Source organism: Trichosurus vulpecula, chromosome 1 (assembly GCF_011100635.1).
Source record: "Trichosurus vulpecula isolate mTriVul1 chromosome 1, mTriVul1.pri, whole genome shotgun sequence".
Lineage (NCBI taxonomy): Eukaryota > Metazoa > Chordata > Mammalia > Diprotodontia > Phalangeridae > Trichosurus > Trichosurus vulpecula.
Genome location: NC_050573.1, coordinates 1,391,566 through 1,412,277, shown reverse-complemented (window position 1 = coordinate 1,412,277; position 20,712 = coordinate 1,391,566). Strand labels below are relative to the sequence as shown.

The following is a 20,712-nucleotide window of genomic DNA, read 5'->3' as shown; positions in this document are numbered from 1 at the left end:
CCAGGAGCCCTTGACCAAGCAAGGACCCACTGCTCTCAAAGAAGTGTCCACCAGCTGGGGACCAGACTGGCTGAACCAACTGTGCTGGATGAAAGGGGTGGGAAGAAAGGTCACAGAGGAGCTGGAGCATGCAAACTGGGCCCCCCACGGAGCTGGGAGGGCAGGGATGGCGCAGGACCAAACCCCTCGGCCCCCTGCCCCTCGCAGAGCCAGGAGGGTGGGAATGGCGCAGGACAGGGCCCCTCCACAGAGCTGGGAGGGGATGGCACAGGACAGGGCCCCTCCACAGAGCTGAGAGGGTGGGGATGGCTCGGGACCAGGAACACAGAAAGGGCTTCATCAGGCAAGCTCTGGCAGCAGGAAACAGGCAACACTCCACCATGGGCACCTCGCTGAGGGCGGCAGGCCCAGAGGCTGAGGACCTCCCCAAGAGTTCCAGTGCAGCCCAGGCCAGACCTGGAAGCTCCCGCCCCTCTGGCCTCCCTTGGGCTCTGCTACTAGTGAATCGGTGCCCTGGATGACCTGTGCAGACCAGTGGGCAGCAGCTGTTCCCCAAAGAAACAGTGAGGATGAGAATGCCCACTGATCAAAGTTCATGTGAAGTCAGTTTCAAGAGTGAACTGGTCTCCTTGACACTGCCTGAGATTCTCCAGGCTCAGGAGAAAGACTAGACAGGAGGGCATCTCAAAGTGGGGGCTCAAGCCCCAGCACTTTACAAGGTGACTTACAGAACTCATCCCCCTGGGAGGGAAGAAGGCCAAAGGCGGAGAAAGTGAGGCTCAGGAAGGCAGAGCTGGCACGCAGACCACATGGTCACCGAGGCGGCCTGGCTCCGGCACTGCCCTATGTCCCACTCCAGCGCCGTTGTCTTCTGACGTGACGTCTCCACTGAACAATCGGCCTGGACAAGTGAGAGGGCCCTCCATCCTGGGCTCATCTAGGCCTGGAAGGGTCTCAGGCAGGGGAAACCCGGAGGGAGCCATGATGGGCAGGGCAGCGCGACTGATCTGGCTGTGACTTGTGTGAACCCCGTGGAGCTGGGGGAGATGGGCACATGTGAAGGGCAGGCGGAGCTGTCAACAATGGCCACACAGGGAGCCGGGGACATGACGGGGACATGACGCGCTTCCTGAGGAGGCCTGGGGCACCAGACACCCGGAACCACAGAGTCAGCCCCCACCTGCTGTGCTGACTGACTGTCCTGGCTCCCAGGACAGACAGACCCACCCTCTCTTGGGTTGCTCAGGCCAAGTTACACCAGGGGCAGAGCCCCCAAAAGAGCCCAGAGCTGCAGCCCCACGAGAGGAGCCCCTGTCCCTGGCTGGGCATGGGCACACCCACCTGAGTCAGCACCTGCCTTGGGCTCAGCTGGGGAGGCAGGAAAGCCTGCTCTGAAGCGCTATGGAGAAACCTTAGCATGGCATAGCATGGCCTGTGCCAAGGATCCTTCTCATGTGCCAGGCTGGCGAGGGAGTCACGGGCTTCCTCTCTTGAGAAGTGGGAAGGTTGGGAACCCAAGTGGCCAAGCCCTGTAGTGGCTGCCTAGGGCCAGGACCAATGGCAAAGGCCTCACCCCCAGGCAGGCCAGGAGAAGCCCGGGAAGACAGCCCACCAAGCGGGCCTTGGCGGCATCTCCAAAGATACGTGCCTTGAGAATTGCTACCTCCACTGGAGAGCCCCCCTCCCCAATTCCACCTCTCCATACTTCTAGGTCCTAGGGGAGCAGGCCTTCTCCAAACCCACGGCATCCAGATCATCAGTCCTATTGGGGGTCACACTGGACCATCCCTGGGGAGAGCACAGGCCTTGTGGATGTGAGGCTCAGGCCAGGCATGTGAGCCAGAGCAGGGCTCAGGGAAGTCACCAAAAGCACCCCAAAATCGAAGCATGGGCCTGCATGGGGCACACAGAGAACATGGGGGCTCTCCCTCTGGGACTTCAGCAGGGGCAGGGAATAGGGTAAGTCAGATCCCTGAGAGTGATGGGGACACCTGGTGTCAGGAAGGACTGAGTTCAAATCCAGCCTCAGACACTTACTAGCAGCACGACAGGTCGTTTTACCCTGCCTGCCTCAGTCTCCTTGTCTATAACTTGGGAATCCTAATGGCACCTGCCTCCTCCCAGGGCTATAAAGGGCTCACCCAGTGCCTGGCACACAGCAGGCCCTGCGTAAACGTCAGCTGTTAAGACGTCAAGACCCAGGGAAGGGCTGGGGGCGGGCAGTGCTGGGCCCCTCTCTACTAGAGCTTCCCAGATGGATCCCCCCCAACAACCTGGGGAGGAGGCAGGTGTCACTATGCTCTCCAAGTTACAGCTGGGGATACTGAGGCAGCCAAAGTGACTGGCCCCAAGTCATCTGGTGAAGCTCCACTGAAACTGAGGTCTCCCTGACCCTGGGCTCTGTGCTCCGTGCACTATGGCGCCCCCTCGTGGCCACACTGGGAATCAGCCCTTCCTGACGCTGGGCCATGTGCTTCGTGCACCATGGCGCCCCCTCGTGGCCTTGGTCAGAAAGAGGAAAAGGAGGTGGCTGCGGACTGGATGAATGAAAAGGTCGGCCACACACCAAGGACACAATGGTAGAAGGTGAGACAGTCGCTGCCGTCCAGCTGCAGGATGCACCCTCCAATGAGGGAGGTTTCAGGTGCCCTCGGCCTTGGGGGCAGATGCTTAAGTGTCTGATGGGGTCATGGCTTGGGGGGCGGGGCCGCATCTCTCTGGGCTTGTTCCCTCCCTTGGTGGCTGTGGGGGTTGGGCTGGAGCGGGCTATCGATCCTGGGGTTCTGGGGCCCTGGAAGGCGTGCACCTTTAACACCGTAGGTGGCCCTGGTGCCTCCCAGGAGGGCGCTGGGTGCACTGCCCCTCACCATTTGCAGACCACTGGTGCCCAGCAGGGACGGGGTGCAAGCGAAGAACGTTAAGTCCACTTGAAGAGCGCTTGGCAAATATCTTCTTTTGAACTCCCAGCCACTGTTACCCCCCTTTCGTAAATGAGAAAACCGAGGCAGGCAGCGCTGAAGCGCCACGTCTGGGCTCCCACAGCTTCTACGTGTCTGAGGATGGATTTAAACGCAGGTCTTCCTGACTCCAGGCCCAGCGCCCTCTCCATTGTACTGACCAGCTGAAGATTTCAGGCTAGGCCTGGGGACAGCACCACGTGTTTCACCTGTAACAAGACTCATCAGGACCGTGTGGGGGCCAGCAGCTGCCCAACATCTCAGGGCGGTCCCCCCAGCGCACACTCCCCCAGGAGCAACCACCTCTTCATGCCGTCCCCCAAGGGAGTGGCGCCCCCCCTCCACACGCCCTCCCCGTGGGAGCGGCCCCCCAGCGCACCAAATGACAGCTGGGGTTTGTGACAGTTTCCCAGGGTTTACTATTTCTTTAAAATTAGTTACTCTAGGATGTTTTCTCAATAAAAAGTTTGATTTTGATCGGAACAGCGCACCAGAAAGAAAGCCTCCGTGCCCTCCTCCATCACAAGGCAGAAGCAGTTGGATGGGGTGCTAGGCTGGGCTGCACCGGAGGCCCCAGCCTCCTGCTCTGTGCCGCAGAGGAGGTCACAGGACAGCAGGAGGGACAGACCGCTCTGACTAGGGCCATTCCCCCATGGCTCCTGGCTCAGCCCCGCCTGCCCTGGCTGTGGATCAGGATGGAGGAGCCAGGGCCCTGGGAGCCAGCTGGACTGAACAACAGGAAGAGGCTGGACCACCCTCTTGAGAGGTGGATGTGAAAGGCTGTCAGACGGCTTAGTGTGCATCCTACAAGCTCTTCCCACTTTCCTTGACCCCCAGAGTGATTGGAGAAGAAGGGATTCGTGGAAAGCCCAATGGCAGCCATACTGGCTGCGACCCCGTGCTGACCGAGTCCTGGCCCAGCCGAGCAGCCAGGCTGACCAGCTAACAGAATCCGTCCAGGCCCCAGGTGGACCAGAGCCTCTTGGACAGCCCAGCCTACCCCGGCCCCTCCACCTGCCAGCACAAAGTTTAAAGGAAGAAATATGTGGGGTTTGGGCGTGCGCCCCCTTCTCCACGCAAGGGTCAAATGGAAAGTTTCATGGGCTGCAAGCCTGCTATTTTATTATATCAGCATTCCATTGCTGAAAAAGCCGGGCCAACTTGGCCCACCACAGGCCTGATGGCCAGGCAAGGCTCCCTACCACCCAAGACGGGCCGAGCTCATACCTCCGGACACCTAAACTTGCACTTGCTGGATCCCCCAGACAATTCCCCTTGTTCTGAGAGCGGCCCCCAATGAACTTCACTGGCATACAAGTCTACAAATGGCAGGGGACACATTTAGGGTCAGAGTTGGGGCACTGCCCAGGCCTCCCCATGGCACAGAAGGCCTTGAGGACGACCACCCACAGGAGAGCACTTCCTAGCATTCTGAGTTCCAACCTAACAGCACAGGGAACCAAGAACAGACCGAGGCTCAGACAGATGGGGAGTACACAGAGGTGAGGCAGTACTCACGCACCTCAGGAAGGCCCTGCCACTTCAGGGATGGCAGGGAGAGCTCAGGCCTGCTCTGGGCCCATCAGCAAGGGCCATGGGGCTAAGGGAAGAGCGCTGGGTGGACCCCAGAAGGCCAGGCCAGGCCAGACTCCATCTCCCTCCATCTATGGCTCAGATGCTCTTCTTAGTAAACCACTTCACAGAAGCAAGCCTGAGTCAAGGGACCCCTGACCCTTTATCCTGGTCTGAGTCCCAGCCTGAGTAGGGACCAGAGCCTACTAAGCCACCACCCAACATCCTCTCAGAAGGAAATCCAAGGGCTTTGTCCCAGAGCGGGCACCCTCAGCCTCCTCCCAAGCAGGGCAGGATGCAGCAGTCCTCAGAGCATGACCACTGTGGGGCTGAGGTCCAGGCCCTTGGACAAGGCTTCCCCTCAGGACCAGGGATCTCTGAGGTCTGGGTCTGGAGCCCCGTCACCTCCCCCAGCCCCCACTAGCCCCCCCCAAGCACCCCTCCCCAAGCGGGCAGGATTGAGAACAGGGACTGTACCGTCCGGTGTCGTCTGCTGGCGGGGCGTTTTACATTTGATGTAATCGTGGTCGATCGGAGTAGCTGTGTAAGGTGGGGAAGTCAGACCTGGGCCGGAGGAGGGAGGGTGGGAGGTCCCAGGGCCCGGAAGTGTTCCAGCAGAAGAGTGGGAGTCTTCATCAGCGACACAGGCCTTTTCCCTATAAGAGTCAGGGGACAGAACACAATACCAAGGCTGCCAGACACACCCTAAAGCAGGAAGGCCCTTGACGCCACGTGCGAGCTCCACTTTTGAGGAGGCGCCAAGGCCAACTCAGCTCATTCTGACCCCAACCGTGGCTGCAGGGGATGACCCTCAGACTCTCTCCAAGGGACGAGGACCTTCCCAGACACAGGGTCTCCCAAGCCGACTGCACTGGATTCTACTGCACAAGTGTGGGTGAAGCCGCTGGGTTGGGTGTCTTGGGGAGCTGACCTTCAACTGCAGTCTGAGAGGACAGTGGTCAAAGGGACCTCTACCCCTTTGCTTGGGGGACCTAGCCCAGTGCCCCCCCAGTCAGGAGCTGGCAGGACCAAGGACAGCAGTGGATCAGGGGTCCCAGAGGCTCACCACCCCCCACCCTACCCCGGCTGCCCTGAAGCAGCTGTCGTCAGGTGCTGATGTGCACAATGACAGGTCTGGCGGACAGACCTTCAAATCTAAATACACGTTCAAGACGTGGCCATTTTGGCAGCAACTGCTCTAGCCCGGGGAAGTGGCTGCTGGCTGTCCACAGAGGCCACGGACCTGAAAACCCCGCTCTCACACTGACCCCCACGGTCCGCTGAGGAATGCTGACGGCCACAGCCCTGCCCTGCTCCCCAGCACCCAGCAGCCCAAGCAGCAACTGGAAGGGCCCAATCCAGGGGCCTTGCCCAAGTCCTCCAGCGTCCCCCCAGGCCCCATCCTGGGTGCTCCCCCTCTGGCTGCTGAGAACTCACCCCCAGGGTCATCTCCTCTCACTCCCCACTCACTTCTCACGGAAGCTCAGTCCCGCCCTGGCAGTGCCAGCCACTCACACCAATATCATGGAGAAGGATGGCAAAGAGCTAACTGGTGGGCTGAGGAATCACTGGTGATTCAATGTCACCCTGGAAGGTCTCTGGTGGAGGACCACAGGGATCTGCCCTTTGACAGTGACCTGGACAAGGCTGGGAGGTGGGGCGGGGGGGTACTCTTAACTCACAGGCTGAATGCCTGGAGGCATTGGCCCAAAAAAGATGAATTCAGCAGTGCCAAAGCTGGGGTTCAAAAAGCCAACTTTGCCAATAGGCAGTGAGCATGCCAAGGCCAGAAAGCGGCTCTGACCAGGATCTGGGCCACACAGGCTCCGTGGCCAGTCACAGGCAGTGGCAGGCAGGCAAGCAGCACCTGGGGCCCCAGGCTGCCCCAAGGGAAACATGGCGCCAGGGCTGGGGTCCATTCATCAGGAGATAGTCTCCAGCTTCCAGCTCATTTGTCAGAGAAGCACAAGCAGCCAGGCGAGCCACATGCACGCACAGACACACTTGTGGAGCCCTTTACGGTATGCCAAGCACCTTTCATGTTCTGATTCATCCAAGCCCCCCAAGAGCCCCAGCAAGTGGGCAGGCTCCAAGGGCCAAGAGGGTCATGAAGCCCTCCCTGATCCTGAGGCAGTCCCAGAACAGATGAGCCTGCCTAGGGGGAGTCGGGGACCCCGCACCCCAAGCAGCAGCACCTCCAAGGTAAGGAGGGCCAGGGTCACAGTCAAGATGCTGACCCAATGTCCCAACAACAGCTGGAGCAAGTGGCAAGTGAGAGAGAGAGAGAGAGGGAGAGAGAGAGAGAGAGAGAATAGGCCAGCTGCCCCCAAGAGGAGTGAGACCCCAAGACAGAGTCTGGAGAGAAGAGGAATGGTGAGGGTAGGGATGAGACTGGGCTGGGTGGTCTGAAGAGCAGGACAGGAGAAGGAAAGCCCAAGAGACCCTGACTGGGACCCTGAGGAGCTCAAGAAGGGAGGCTGGGAGCTGGGGCAGGGAGAGGGGGCCAGAGCAGGAGGCCAAAGGTGCCTGGAGGCATCTGTCCATGGGGCATGGCCCTTTCCTTCAGCCTGTTCCCTCAACAGAAAAATGGGGGCCACTGTGAGGCTCAATTGCATTACTTGTAAGAGCTCAGTGCAGAGAGAAGGGAGCCCAGCGATGGTGGGGCGGGCTGGGCTCTTCATCAAAGAGACCCCGAGACCTCAGCTTCCAGAGCAGGCTCCCCCCTTCGCTCCCCCTCCCCCCAGCCCTTTCTCTCCCACCCCCTCCCTCCTGTCTCTCTCTGTCTGTGTCTCTCTCTCTGTCTCTGTCTTTCTTGCTTACTCTCTCTGTCTCTGTCTCTCTCTGACGTTCCTTCCCCATGTTGACCCTCCAGCAGAAGGAAAGACCCTGAGACCACAGCACAGGGGGTCATGCCAAGGTGATCCCTAGTGAGGAGGGCAAGAGGAGCCGTGCTCACCCCCGGGGAAGGGAAGGCTCTCAGAAGGGGCTGCCTGGGTATTCCCTGATGGCATCCACAGTGGGATGCATGTAGCACTAGCTCCGGGAGGGCGGGGGCTCTGCTCAGCACAGCGGGGGCACTAGGAGCCACTTCCTCAACACTTGTTGACTGACTCAGCAGGCGGCTTCAGCCAGGATCACACAGGAAGGCCTCCGGCCTCCCGCCTCCCACCTTCCTTTTGTGGCCCTCTGCGAGCCTCTCAGTGAGGCTGGTGCGGGGACCCGAGTGTGTGGGACAAAGGGGCAGGTCACTTGAACCCCCCATTATTAAGTGCCCACCAGGGCCCCAAAACCCTGTACCTGACTTTGGGAGGCTACTACTCACTTCTCGGAAACTTTGGGGGTGTTCTTCTCCTCGCCCCTGGCAAAGGGCCCCTCGGCGGCCTCCTTCATGAAGGCAAGCAGACTCTCGGCATCAACCCCAACGCTAGGCTTGCCCACGAGCTTCAGGATGGAAGCGTGCAGGCGATAGTAGACCTGGTGAGACAGAGTCCAGGCTGTCGGGCTCCTGGGCCTCCACGGCTGGCCTCTTCTCTCTCTTTGGGACCCTGGCCCCCGACACAGCCCCGACAGCCCCCCAGGGTCTGGGGCACCCACTGTAAGGTCCGTTGGGGGGGCCTGGATCTTCACCCAGGATTTTCTTCCATCTCCCTCCCAAATCGGCCTTGTGGCCAGCCCTCCAGGCTTTAGCAGAGGGGGAGGGAAGGGAACAAGCATGGATTAGGCACCTGCTGTGTGCTGACACCCTTTGCAAATACGACTGCCTCAGATCCAGGAAGAAACAAGCAGGGAACACGGGGTAAGGAGTGAGAAGACGGGCCATGGGGAAGCCATTGACACTTCCCTCCCCAGAGGCGAGAGTGGGCTATGGGGAATCGATCCAGGCTGTCCCATATTGAGAAGCTCCCTCCCTCGGGCAATACCAAGACCCAAGTTCTGCTGAGGTTCCCAGGAGGGGGACTCAGCTGCTCTGGCACCGGCTCTGATCGTCAGTTGTGGGGGGGGGGTCAGCACCAGGGAAGCCTCCCCCTGCCCCAAGGCGTCTACGACCCAGAGAGGAAGCACAACCAGAAGGCAGAGCCAGGAAGCGGGGTCTCTCGATCCCCCTGCACTGGATGGTGAACGCCCTGAAAGCTGCCACTGGTCACTGTGTGTGCATGTGTGCTGTGTGGTGTGAGTGTGAATGAGCATGCATGCCCCGCCAGCCCCACCTCACCTCCAGTGCCTCCATGGCCAGCTCGGGCGGGTTGTGGTAGTGGATCTTCTTGGGGTAGCGGGCGGCCTCTTCGTGCAGGTAGTGAGCAGCACGCTGGTAGTGCTGCAGGTACACAGCTGCCGGCTGCTTCTGCTTCTCGGCCACCTTGCCCAGCATGTAGTGCAGAAGCCACTCCTCCTCATCGCCATCGCCCTCACAGCGCGCCGCCGACGTGAAGCACAGCTTGGCCGTCTCCAGCATGCTGTCGCGGCGCTCCTCCATCTGGGGGGAGGCACGGGTGCACACTAAGCCAAGGCTCCTTGCCATCAGTCCTCTGCGGTCCATCCTCTCTGCTACCCCCACATCGGCACTGGGTCAGAGGCCGCTGCTGGATGCTCCCCCATCCAGCCACTCCCAGGCTGTCACTGTTTCCACCTCCACCATCATCCCTGAACATAATGGGGTACCAAGGGGACGAGGGGGGGTTCTTCTGGGTTCCAGAAGCAAGAGAGAGGAGGTACAAAGAGGGCAACTGAGGCAAGAATTGCAGGGAAAAACAAACAGCCTCAACGTGCCCCTTTCAAGTATAGGCACATCTAATAAAAAACTCAACAAGAAGTAAAGGATCTAAATAGAACTTTAGAAAAATTAGAGGTGACAGAGATATCCCTGGTAATCACTGAAAGGCAAGAAAAGGGAGTGTACATATTTCTCAGCTATCTTTGGCACCTTTACAAAACTATGTAGTGGGGCATAAAAAACTCACCCAAAAATGTATAAAAGCAGAAATAATAAGTATATCCCTTGCTGACCATGATTCAATAGCAATTACATTTGGCAAAGGACCTTTGAGGAAAGAATTAAAAACTAATTAGATGATAAATGCGTATTAATTTAAAAATGCAAGTGGGGACTTAATCCTAAAGAATTGGTGGGAGAGAACAAATCATAGAAATGATGGTACACTTCAGCCAATAAAACAATACTGATGAAAGAACATATCAAAACTTATGGGTCACAAATAAAACAGTCAATAGGAGGATCTGAACACTTTTCATCAAAAAAAGCTGCTGTAGAAATTGGAAAGCAATCTGGCAGAAATGAGGTGGAAACCAACTTCTCATGCCATATGCCAAACTAGGCTAAAAATGGATACATGACCTAAATATTTTAAACAAATCAAAAAGAGTCACTTTTTACAGTAAAGAGGAATATCTCTAATTAAGGTCAGCTATCAAAGTTATAAAGAAATAATACAGACACAGGGCAACCTCAAAGTCTTAGTGCTTTTCAAAGATATTAAAACTTAGCAGATTCCAAGCAGGATGCAGAGCCCAGGATGGAGGAAGAGGAGCAGGAAATCACCTAAAATCATCCCAGTTCTGCTCCAAACAACGTCAAAATGACACTTCAAACTGAGTCCTGGAGCAGCAGTACCCATGAAAGGCCAGCTGGAATATTCACCAGCCCAAGACAACTCAGGAGGTGAGCAGGAAAGGCCTGTCTCACTAGGGTGGAGGCTGAGCCTGGAGTGCAGGTGGTGCAGGCAGAGCCATAGGAGCGCACGGTGCACCTTGGAGGAGGCAGCAATGCTTCAGGAGCTCTCGGCCTGCAGATGCTCAGGGACTCTGCTGCATGGCCCACAGGCCCTTCCAGGTCACAGTCACAGGGGAAAGACGAACACTAGCTAACTAAAGGCCGTGGGGGAGCAGGGGCCATGGTTGTAATTCCAGGGTAGAGGAGAGCATTTGTGATCACTCATAGACCAGAGCGCGGGCCAGGAGAACAGAGATCACACTTCCCTTTAGGTCATGACACCCTAAATGCACCAAGAACCTCCAGATCCCTAGAATTAGATCTGAAAACAGCAGTGTGAAAAACCTAAAGCTTGGGACAGTACCTCCTCCACTCCCAGAGAAAATCCCAACTTTAACATAAAGTTAAAAGTCAAGAAATAGGCTAGAAAAATGAGTAAACAACAAAAGAAGAACTGGACCATAAAAAGTCATTACGGTGACAGGGAAGATCAAGATACAAACTCAGAAAATGACAACAAAGTCAAAATAGCTACAAACCAATCCCAAAGAAAACTGAATTGGACGCAAGCCCGAAAAGAATTCCTGGAAGAGCTCAAAAAGACTTCCTAGAAGAGATCCAAAAAAAAAAAAAATCAGATAAGAGAGGCAGAGCAAAAATTGAGGAAAAGAATGAGAGAGATGCAAGAAAATTATGAAAGAGAATCAACAGCTTGGTAAAGGAGGCACAAAAAAATAAGGAAGAAAATGACCTTTAAAAATAGAATTGGCCAAATGGTAAAAGAAGTACAAAAGAAACCTTAAAACACAGAACTGGCTAAATGGGAAAAGAGGCACAAAAATTCACTGAAGAAAATAATTCCTTAAAAATTAGAATTCAGGGGGCGGAGCCAAGATGGCGGCTGGTAAGCAGGGACTAGCGTGAGCTCTGTACCGAGTCCCTCCAAAAACCTATAAAAAATGGCTCTGAACCAATTCTAGAACGGCAGAACCCACAAAACAGCAGAGGGAAGCAGGGCTCCAGCCCAGGACAGCCTGGATGGTCTCTGGGTGAGGTCTATCCCACACGGAGCTGGGAGCTGGGAGCTGGGAAAGGAGTGGAGCAGAGCCCAGCCTGAGCCGCATGGACCAAAGAGACCAGGAGCCGGGCGGAGGGGGCCCTAGCACCCTGAATCAGTGAGCTGCGGCAGTTACCAGGCTTCTCAACCCACAAACACCAAAGACTGTGGAGAAGGTTAGTGGGAAAAGCTGAGTAGAAGGAGTTCGCCCTTCGGCTTCCAGCCCCGGGGGGTAGCAGAGGTGGGGCAGCTACAGCTGCTGCTGCTTTTGGCCCCAGGCCCACCTGGTGGGAGGAATTAAGTGGCAGATCAGAGCAGGAGTGCACAGCCTGCTGAAGATCTAAGCCCAATCCGGGTTGGAGGTTCTTGGGGAAGGAGCAGTGCTGGTGTGGCAGAGCCAGCACCTCCCCCCCAAACGTGGAACATAGAACTCTCTAGTCTACAAGCAGTCATACCCCACTGAAAAACTCAAGGGTCAAGTTGGTTGGCTGGGAATATGGCCAGGCAGCAAAAACACACCCATATTCAGTCTCAGACTTTGGATTCTTTCTTTGCTGACAAAGAAGACCAAAACATACAGCCTAAAGAAGTCAACAAAGTGCAAGAGCCTACACCAAAAGCCTCCAAGAAAAACATGAACTGGTCCCAGGCCATGGAAGAGCTCAAAAAGGATTTGGAAAAGCAAGTTAGAGAAGTAGAGGAAAAATTGGGAAGAAAAATGAGAAGGATGCGAGAAAACCATGAAAAACAAGTCAATGACTTGCTAAAGGAGACCCAAAAAGATACTGAAAAATATACTGAAGAAAACAATACCTTAAAAAACAGACCAACTCAAATGGCAAAAGAGCTCCAAAAAGCCAATGAGGAGAAGAATACCTTGAAAGCCAGAATTAGCCAAATGGAAAAGGAGGTCCAAAAGACCACTGAAGAAAATACTACTTTAAAAATTGGATTGCAGCAAGTGGAAGCTAGTGACTTTATGAGAAATCAAGATATTATAAAACAGAACCAAAGGAATGAAAAAATGGAAGACAATGTCAAATATCTCATTGGAAAAACCACTGACCTGAAAAGAGATCCAGGAGAGATAATTTAAAAATTATTGGACTACCTGAAAGCCATGATCAAAACAAGAGCCTAGATATCATCTTTCAAGAAATTATCAAGGAGAACTGCCCTGATATTCTAGAGCCACAGGGCAAAATAGAAATTGAAAGAATCCATCAATCGCCTCCTCAAATAGATCCCAAAAAGAAATCTCCCAGGAATATTGTCGCCAAATTCCAGAGCTCCCAGATCAAGGAGAAAATACTGCAAGCAGCCAGAAACAAACAATTTGAGTACTGTGGAAACACAATCAGAATAACCCAAGATCTGGCAGCCTCTTGAAGAGCTTGGAATACGATATTCCGGAGGTCAATGGAGCTGGGATTAAAACCTAGAATCACCTACCCAGCAAAACTGAGTATCATGCTCCAAGGCAAAAAATGGATTTTCAATAAAATAGAGGACTTTCAAGCTTTCTCAGTGAAAAGACCAGAACTGAATAGAAAATTTGACTTTCAAACACAAGAATCAAGAGCAGCATGAAAAGGTAATCAAGAAAAAGAACAAGAAAAAGAAATTGCAAGGGACTTACTAAAGGTGAACTGTTTTGTTGACATTCCTACGTGGAAAGATGATTCATGAGACCTCAGTATTAGGGTAGCTGAAGGGAATATGCATACATATATGTTATGTATATATATGGGTGAATGTGTATGTATGTATATATCTATGTGTGTGTGTATATATGTATATATATAGAGAGAGAGAGGGAGAGAGGGAAGGAGGGAGAGAGAGAGCGTGGACACAGGGTGAGTTGAAGATGAAGGGAAGATATCTAAAAGAAATAAAATCAAATGAAGGGATGAGAGAGGAACACTGAGAGAGGGAGACAAGGAGAGATAGAATGGGGTGGATTATCTCGCATAAAGGTGGCAAGAGTAAGCAGTTCTGTGGGAGGAGGGGAGAGGGCAGGTGAGGGGGAAATGAGTGAACCTTGCTCTCATCAGATTTGGCCTAAGGAGGGAATACCATACATACCCAATTGGGAATCTTACCCCACAGGAAAGAAGAGGGAAGAAGATAAAAAAAAGGGGGGGATGATGGAGGGGAGGGCTGATGGGGGTGGAGGTAGTCAAAAACAAATACTTTCGAAAGGGGACAGGGTCAAGGGAGAAAATTCAATAAAGGGGGATGGGTTGGGAAGGAGCAAAATATAGTTAGTCTTTCACAACAGTATTATGGAAGGATTATACATAATGATACACATGTGGCCTATGTTGAATTGCTTGACTTCTTAGGGAGGGTGGGTGGGAAGGGAAGAGGGGAGAGAATTTGGAACTCAAAGTTTTAAAAACAGATGTTCAAAAACAAAAAAAAAAGTTTTTGCATGCAACTAGAAAAAAAGATACACAGGCAATGGGGTGTAGAAATTTATCTTGCCCTATAAGAAAGGAAGGGAAAAGGGGAGGGGAGTGGGGTGACAGAGGGGAGGGCTGACTGGGGAACAGGGCAACCAGAATATACGCCATCTTGGAGAGGGGGGGAGGGTAGATATGGGGAGAAAATTTGTAATTCAAACTCTTGTGAAAATCAATGCTGAATATTTTATAGTGTCTACAGTAACTCTGAATGGAATTTCTCTTTCTATCTCTTGCTGTTGGGCTTTGTCAGTAATGTATAGGAATGCTGAGGATTTATGTGGGTTTATTTTATATCCTGCAACTTTGCTAAAGTTGTTTATTATTTCAAGTAGTTTTTTACTTGATTCTCTAGGATTCTCTAAAAAAATCATCATATCATCTGCAAAAAGTGATAATTTAGTTTCTTCTTTTCCTATTCTAATTCCTTCAATTTCTTTTTCTTCTCTTATTGCTACAGCTAACATTTCTAGTACCAAATTGAATAATAGGGGTGATAATGGACATCCTTGTTTCACCCCTGATCTTATTGGGAATGCATCTAGCTTATCCCCATTACAAATAATGCTTGTTGATGGTTTTAGGTAGATGCTATTTATAATTTTAAGGAAGGTTCCACTTATTCCTATGCTTTCTAGTGTTTTTAGTAGGAATGGGTGTTGTACTTTGTCAAAGGCTTTTTCTGCGTCTATTGAGATGATCATATGGTTTCTGCTGGTTTTGTTGTTGATATGGTCAATTATGCTAATAGTTTTCCTAATATTGAACCAGACTTGCATTCCTGGAATAAATCCTCCCTGGTCATAGTGTATTATTCTCGTGATGAGTTGCTGCAATCTTTTTGCTAATATTTTATTTAAAATTTTTGCATCAATATTCATTAGAGAAATTGGTCTATAATTTTCTTTCTCTGTTTTGACTCTACCTGGTTTGGGTATTAGTACCGTATTTGTGTCATAAAAAGAATTTGGTAGGACTCCTTCTTCACCTATTTTCCCAAATAGTCTACAAAGTATTGGAATTAGTTGTTCTTTAAATGTTTGATAGAATTCACATGTAAAACCATCTGGCCCTGGAGATTTTTTCCTAGGGAGTTCATTGATGGCATGCTCAATTTCTTTTTCTGAGATGGGGTTATTAAGAAATTTCACTTCCTTTTCTGTTAGCCTGGGCAGTTTATGTTTTTGTAGATATTCATCCATATCTCTAAGGTTATCAAATTTATGGGCATACAGTTGGGCAAAATAATTCCTAATTATTGTTTTGATTTCCTCTTCATTAGAAGTGACCTCACCCTTTTCATTTTTGATATTGGCAATTTGATTTTCTTCTTTCTTTTTTTTAATCAAATTGGCCAAAGGTTTATCAATTTTATTGGTTTTTTCATAAAACCAGCTCTTTGTTTTATTTATTAATTCAATAGTTTTCTTGGTTTCAATTTTATTAATCTCTCCTTTGATTTTCAGTATTTCTAATTTGGTATTTAATTGGGGGTTTTCAATTTGCTCTTTTTCTAGCTTTTTCAGCTGTATGCCCAGATCATTGATCTCCTTTTTCCCTATTTTATTCATGTAGGCATTTAGAGATATAAAACTTCCCCTAAAAACTGCTTTTGCTGCATCCCATAAGTTTTGGTATGTTGTTTCATTATTGTCATTCTCTTGAATGAAATTATTAATTGTTTCTCTGATTTGTTCTTTGGCCCACTCATTCTTTAGAATTAAATTATTTAGTTTCCAATTAGTTTTTAGCTTATTTTTCCATGGCTCTTTATTAAAAATGATTCTTATTGCATCATGATCTGAAAAGGATGCTTCGACTACTTCTGCTTTTCTGCACTGGATTGTGAGGTTTGTATGCCCTAGTACATGGTCAGTTTTTGAGTATGTGCCATGTACTTTTGAGAAGAAAGTATATTCCTTTTTATCCCCATTCAGTTTTCTCCAGAGGTCTATCATATGTGCCTTTTCTAAAATTCTGTTTACCTCCTTAACTTTTTTCTTATTTATTTTGAGGTAAGATTTATCAAGTTCAGAAACGGAGAGGTTGAGGTCTCCCAATATTATAGTTTTGCTGTCTATTTCTTCCTGTAACTCCCTTAACCTCTCCTCTAAGAATTTGTATGCCTTACCACTTGGTGCATATATGTTAAGCAATGATATTGCTTCATTGTTTATGGTGCCTTTTAGCAGGATATAATGTCCTTCCTTATCTCTTTTAATTAAATCTATCTTTACTTTTGCTTTGTCTGAGATTAGGATTGCTATACCTGCTTTTTTTACTTTAGCTGAGGCACAATATATTTTACTCCAGCCTTTTACCTTTACCCTATGTGTATCCCCCTGTTTCAGATGCGTTTCTTGTAAACAGCATATTGTAGGATTATGGTTTTTAATCCATTCTGCTGTCTGCTTCTGTTTTGTGAGAATGTTCATCCCCTGCACGTTCAGGGTTATGATTTCTATCTGTGTCTTTTTCTCCATCCTGTTTCCCCCTGTTTATGCTTTTATTTCTCCCTTTCCCCTTTTCCTCCTCAACAAAGTTTTGCTTTTGACCGCCGCTTTCCTCAGTTAACCCTCCCTCTTTATTCCCCTCCCTTATCTTACCGTTACCCACTTGCTACTTCTCCTCTCCCTTCTGACCCCCCCCTCCCTTTTCCCCCCTTACCCTCCCACTTCCTGTAGGACAAGTTAGATTTCTAAACCTATCAGAGTATGTTATTCCCTTCTTGAACTAGATCAGATGACAGTATAGCTCAAATACTGCTCTTCTCCCTCCCTTCTTTCCCTCTACTATAATATGTTTTTGTGCCACTTCATTTGGTGTAATTTACCCTTTTCTACTACCTCCTTACCGCTTCCCTCATAGCCCTCCCTTTATATCTCTTACTTATAATTTATATCTTTACATCAGTTAATTTATACAGGCATTCACAACCTATGTATCTCCCTTTCAATTGTCATAATAGCTGTACCATTCTCAAGACTGACTTATATATGTGTGTATATATATATATATAAAAACATACATGAGATGATATAATCCCACATAAAGATGTAAACAACTTGCCCTTATTGTCTTTACCAAGACAAACCCAGGGCCTATATGAACATAACTACGACACACTTTTCACGCGAATAAAATCAGATCTAAATAAATGGAAAAATATCAGTTGCTCATGGTTAGGCCAAGCTAATATAATAAAAATGACAATTTTACCTAAATTAATCTATCTATTCAGTGCCATACCAATCGAACTACCAAAAAATTATTTTACTGAGCTGGACAAAATAATAACAAAATTCATCTGGAAAAACAAGAGGTCTAGAATATCTAGAGTATTAATGAAAAGAAATGCTAGAGAAGGTGGCCTAGCAATACCAGATATTGAACTGTACTACAGAGCAGCAGTCATCAAAACTGCCTGGTACTGGTTAAGAAACAGGGGTGTGGATCAGTGGAATAGGATAGGTACACAAGTAGGAGAAATCAACAAGTTTAGCAATCTACTCTTTGATAAACCCAAAGAGGCCTGCTTCTGGGCTAATAATTCATTATTTCACAAAAACTGTTGGGAAAATTGGAAAATGGTAGGGCAGAAACTGGGCATAGACCAATATCTTACACCATATACCAAAATAAAGTCAAAATGGGTTCATGATTTAGGAGTAAAGGCCGATACTATAAGTAATTTGGGAGAGCAAGGTATAGTCTATTTATCAGATTTATGGAAAAGTAAAGAATTCATGACCCAACAAGAGACAGAGAGCATTACAAAACGCAAAATGGATAATTTTGATTATGTCAAATTGAAATGTTTTTGTACAAAAAAAGCCAATGCAACAAAAATTAGGAGGGAAGCAGAAAATTGGGAGAAAATCTTTGCAACTAGTATCTCTGATAAAGGCCTCATTTCTAAAATATACAGGGAACTGAGCCAAATATATAGGAACACAAGCCATTCCCCAATTGAGAAATGGTCAAAGGATATGAACAGGCAGTTTTCAGAGGAAGAAATTAAAGCTATCTATAGGCATATGAAAAAATGCTCTGGATCACTACTGATTAGAGAAATGCAAATCAAAACAACTCAGATACCACATCTCTCCTGTCAGATTGGCTACAATAACAAAACAGGAAAATGATAAATGCTGGAAAGAATGTGGGGAAATTGGAACATTGTTGCATTGCTGGTGGAGTTGTGAGCTGATCCAGCCATTTTGGAGAGCAATTTGGAACTATGCCCAAAGGGCTATAAAAATGTTCATACCCTTTGACCCAGCATTGCCAATTCTAGGGTTGTATCCCAAAGAAATCACACAAGCGGGAAAAGGACCCATATGTACAAGGATATTTATAGTGGCTCTTTTTGTGGTAGCCAAGAATTGGAAATCAAAGGGATGCCCATCAATTGGGGAATGGCTGAACAAGCTGTGGTATATGAAGGTAATAGAATACTATTGTGCCATAAGAAATGGGGATGATACGGACTTCGTAACAACCTGGAAAATCCTACACGACATAATACTGAGTGAGCGGAGCAGAGCCAGGAGAACATTGTACACAACCACAGATATATGGATTATGTGAGGACCAACCCTGACATACTTCACTCTTCTCAACAACGTAAGGTGCAAGGACAACTCCAGGGGACTCACGATGGGGAATGCTATCTTCATCCAGAGAAAGAACTGTGAAGTTTGAATACAGATTGAGGCACACTACATGCTTGCCTTTTTTGCTTCTCTTTTGTTTTTGTTTTGTTTTTTTTTTGTTTGTTTGTTTGTTTGGTTTTTTTGGTTATGTCTCTTCTTTCTCATGATTCATTCCATTGGTCATAATTCTTCTCCACAACTTGACTAGTGTATAAATTAATTCAATGCGAAGTTATACATGGTAGTTATATGAGATTCCAGGCCGTCTTGGGGTGGGAGGGGGGAGGGAGGGGAGAAAATCTGGAACTCAAAATTATGTAGAACCGTGTGTGGTAAACTAAAAATAAATAAATAAATTTGAAAAAAAAATAAATAAAATAAAAATTTAAAAAAAAAGAAAATGCTGAAAGCTAAATATGTTAAATAAATAAATAAAAAGAAAAAAATCAAAAATTAGAATTCAATAACTGGAAGCTAATGACTATGAAATATCAATGAGACAAAAGGAAAAGAGTGAAAAAACAGAAAATGTGAAATATCTTAATGGAAAAACAACTGACCTGGAAAATAGATTGAGGAGAACTATAGGACAACCTGAAGGTCATGATCAAAAAGAGCCTAGACAACACATTTCAAGAAACTATCAAGGAAAATTGTTCTGATATCCTAGAACCCAGAGGGTAAAATAGAAACTAAAGGAATCTACCAATCACTGCCTAAAATAGATTCCAAAATGAAAACTCCCAAAAATATTACAGTGAAATCCTAGAGCCAAGAAATCAAAGAGAAAATATTGTAAGTAGTTAGAAAGAAAGAAACAATTCAAATATCATGCAACCACAGTCAGGCTCACACGATTTAGCAGCCATCAGAGTAAAGAACTCGGGGATTTGGAATGTAATATTCCAGAAGGCAAAACAGTTATGCTAAGTGGCACAATGAACAGAGCGCTGAACCTGGAGTCAGGAGGACCTGAGTTCAAACCCAACCTCAGCCAATGACTAGTTCTGTGACCCTAGGCAAGTCACTTAACCTCTGTTTGCCTTAATCTACTAGAGAAGGAAATGGTAAACCACCAATATCTTTGCCAAGAAAACCCCAAATGGGGTCATGAAGAGTCGGACACGACTGAAATGACTGAAAAATTACAACCAAAAAGTCTATTCAATATCAGGAAAACTATCAGCAGAACTGACCGCATCAATAACAAAAACAACAAAAATCGTTTTATTATCTCAATAAGATGTGGAAAAAGCTTTTGACAAAATAACATTGGAAAAACATTGGAAAGCACAAGAATAAATGCAGCTTTCCTTAAAGTGATAAGTATAACTTATCTAAAACCATCAGCAAGCATTATTTGTAATGGGGAGGAGTTAGAAGCCTTCCCAATAAGATCGGGGTAAAGCAAGGATGCCCACTATCACTATTATTCAACATTGTCCTAGAAATGCCAGATAAAGCAATAAGAGAAGAAAAAGAAACTGAAAGACTTAGAAGAGGCAACCAAACAAGGAAACAAAAATATCACTCTACGCTGATGATACGATGGTATACGTAGAATCCAAGAGAATCAATTAAAAAACTAGTGGAAATAATTAACAACTTTAGCAAAGTTGCAGGATATAAAATAAACCCACATAAATCATCGGTATTTCTATATATTACCAAAAAAGTCCAGCAGCGAGAGTCAGAAGGAGAAGTTACAGTTAAAATAACTGCAGACATTATACCAGCCAAGACAAACCCAGGAACTCTACGGACACAGTTACAAAACACTTTGGACACAGAGTCAGATCTAAACAACCAGAGAAATAGTGACTGCTTATGAGTAAGCTAAGCCAGTATAATAAAACTGACAATTCGACCTAAATAAATTTACTTATTCAGTGCCAGACCAAACAACCAAAGAACTATTTTAAAGGGCTAGAACAAAAACATTTTAAAAAATTCCTCTGGAAGAACAAAAAGTCATGCGTATCAAGGAAATCAATGAAAAAAGAAATGTGAAGGAAGGTGGTCTCGCAATACCAGATCTCAAACTGTATTATACAGTGGCAATCGTCCAAACAATCTAGTACTGGTGGAGTGGTCAGGGAATAGATTAGGTACATGGTCATGTAGCGTTTGATAAACCCAAAGTTCCAAGTTTTGGGGACAAAACCTCAGTTTGACAAAAACTGCTGGGAAACCAAAAAACGGTATGGCAGAAACTAGGTATAGATCAACATCTTACACCATATACCAAGAAAGGGCCAAAATGGGTACATGATTAGAC

General features: G+C 48.1%; 1 protein-coding gene across 1 annotated transcript in view; it reads right to left on the bottom strand.

Moving 5' to 3' along the window:
* CABIN1 (calcineurin binding protein 1) overlaps positions 1 to 20,712 on the bottom strand; it is a 132,246-nt gene that overhangs the window by 60,433 nt on the left and 51,101 nt on the right. Inside the window, exons 24-26 of the mRNA XM_036736470.1 lie at positions 8,743 to 9,003; positions 7,852 to 8,003; positions 5,007 to 5,185 (exon numbers count right to left, since the gene is read on the bottom strand). Coding sequence (XP_036592365.1) covers positions 5,007 to 5,185; positions 7,852 to 8,003; positions 8,743 to 9,003 — 592 coding nt within the window. The remainder of the gene's footprint in view (positions 1 to 5,006; positions 5,186 to 7,851; positions 8,004 to 8,742; positions 9,004 to 20,712) is intronic.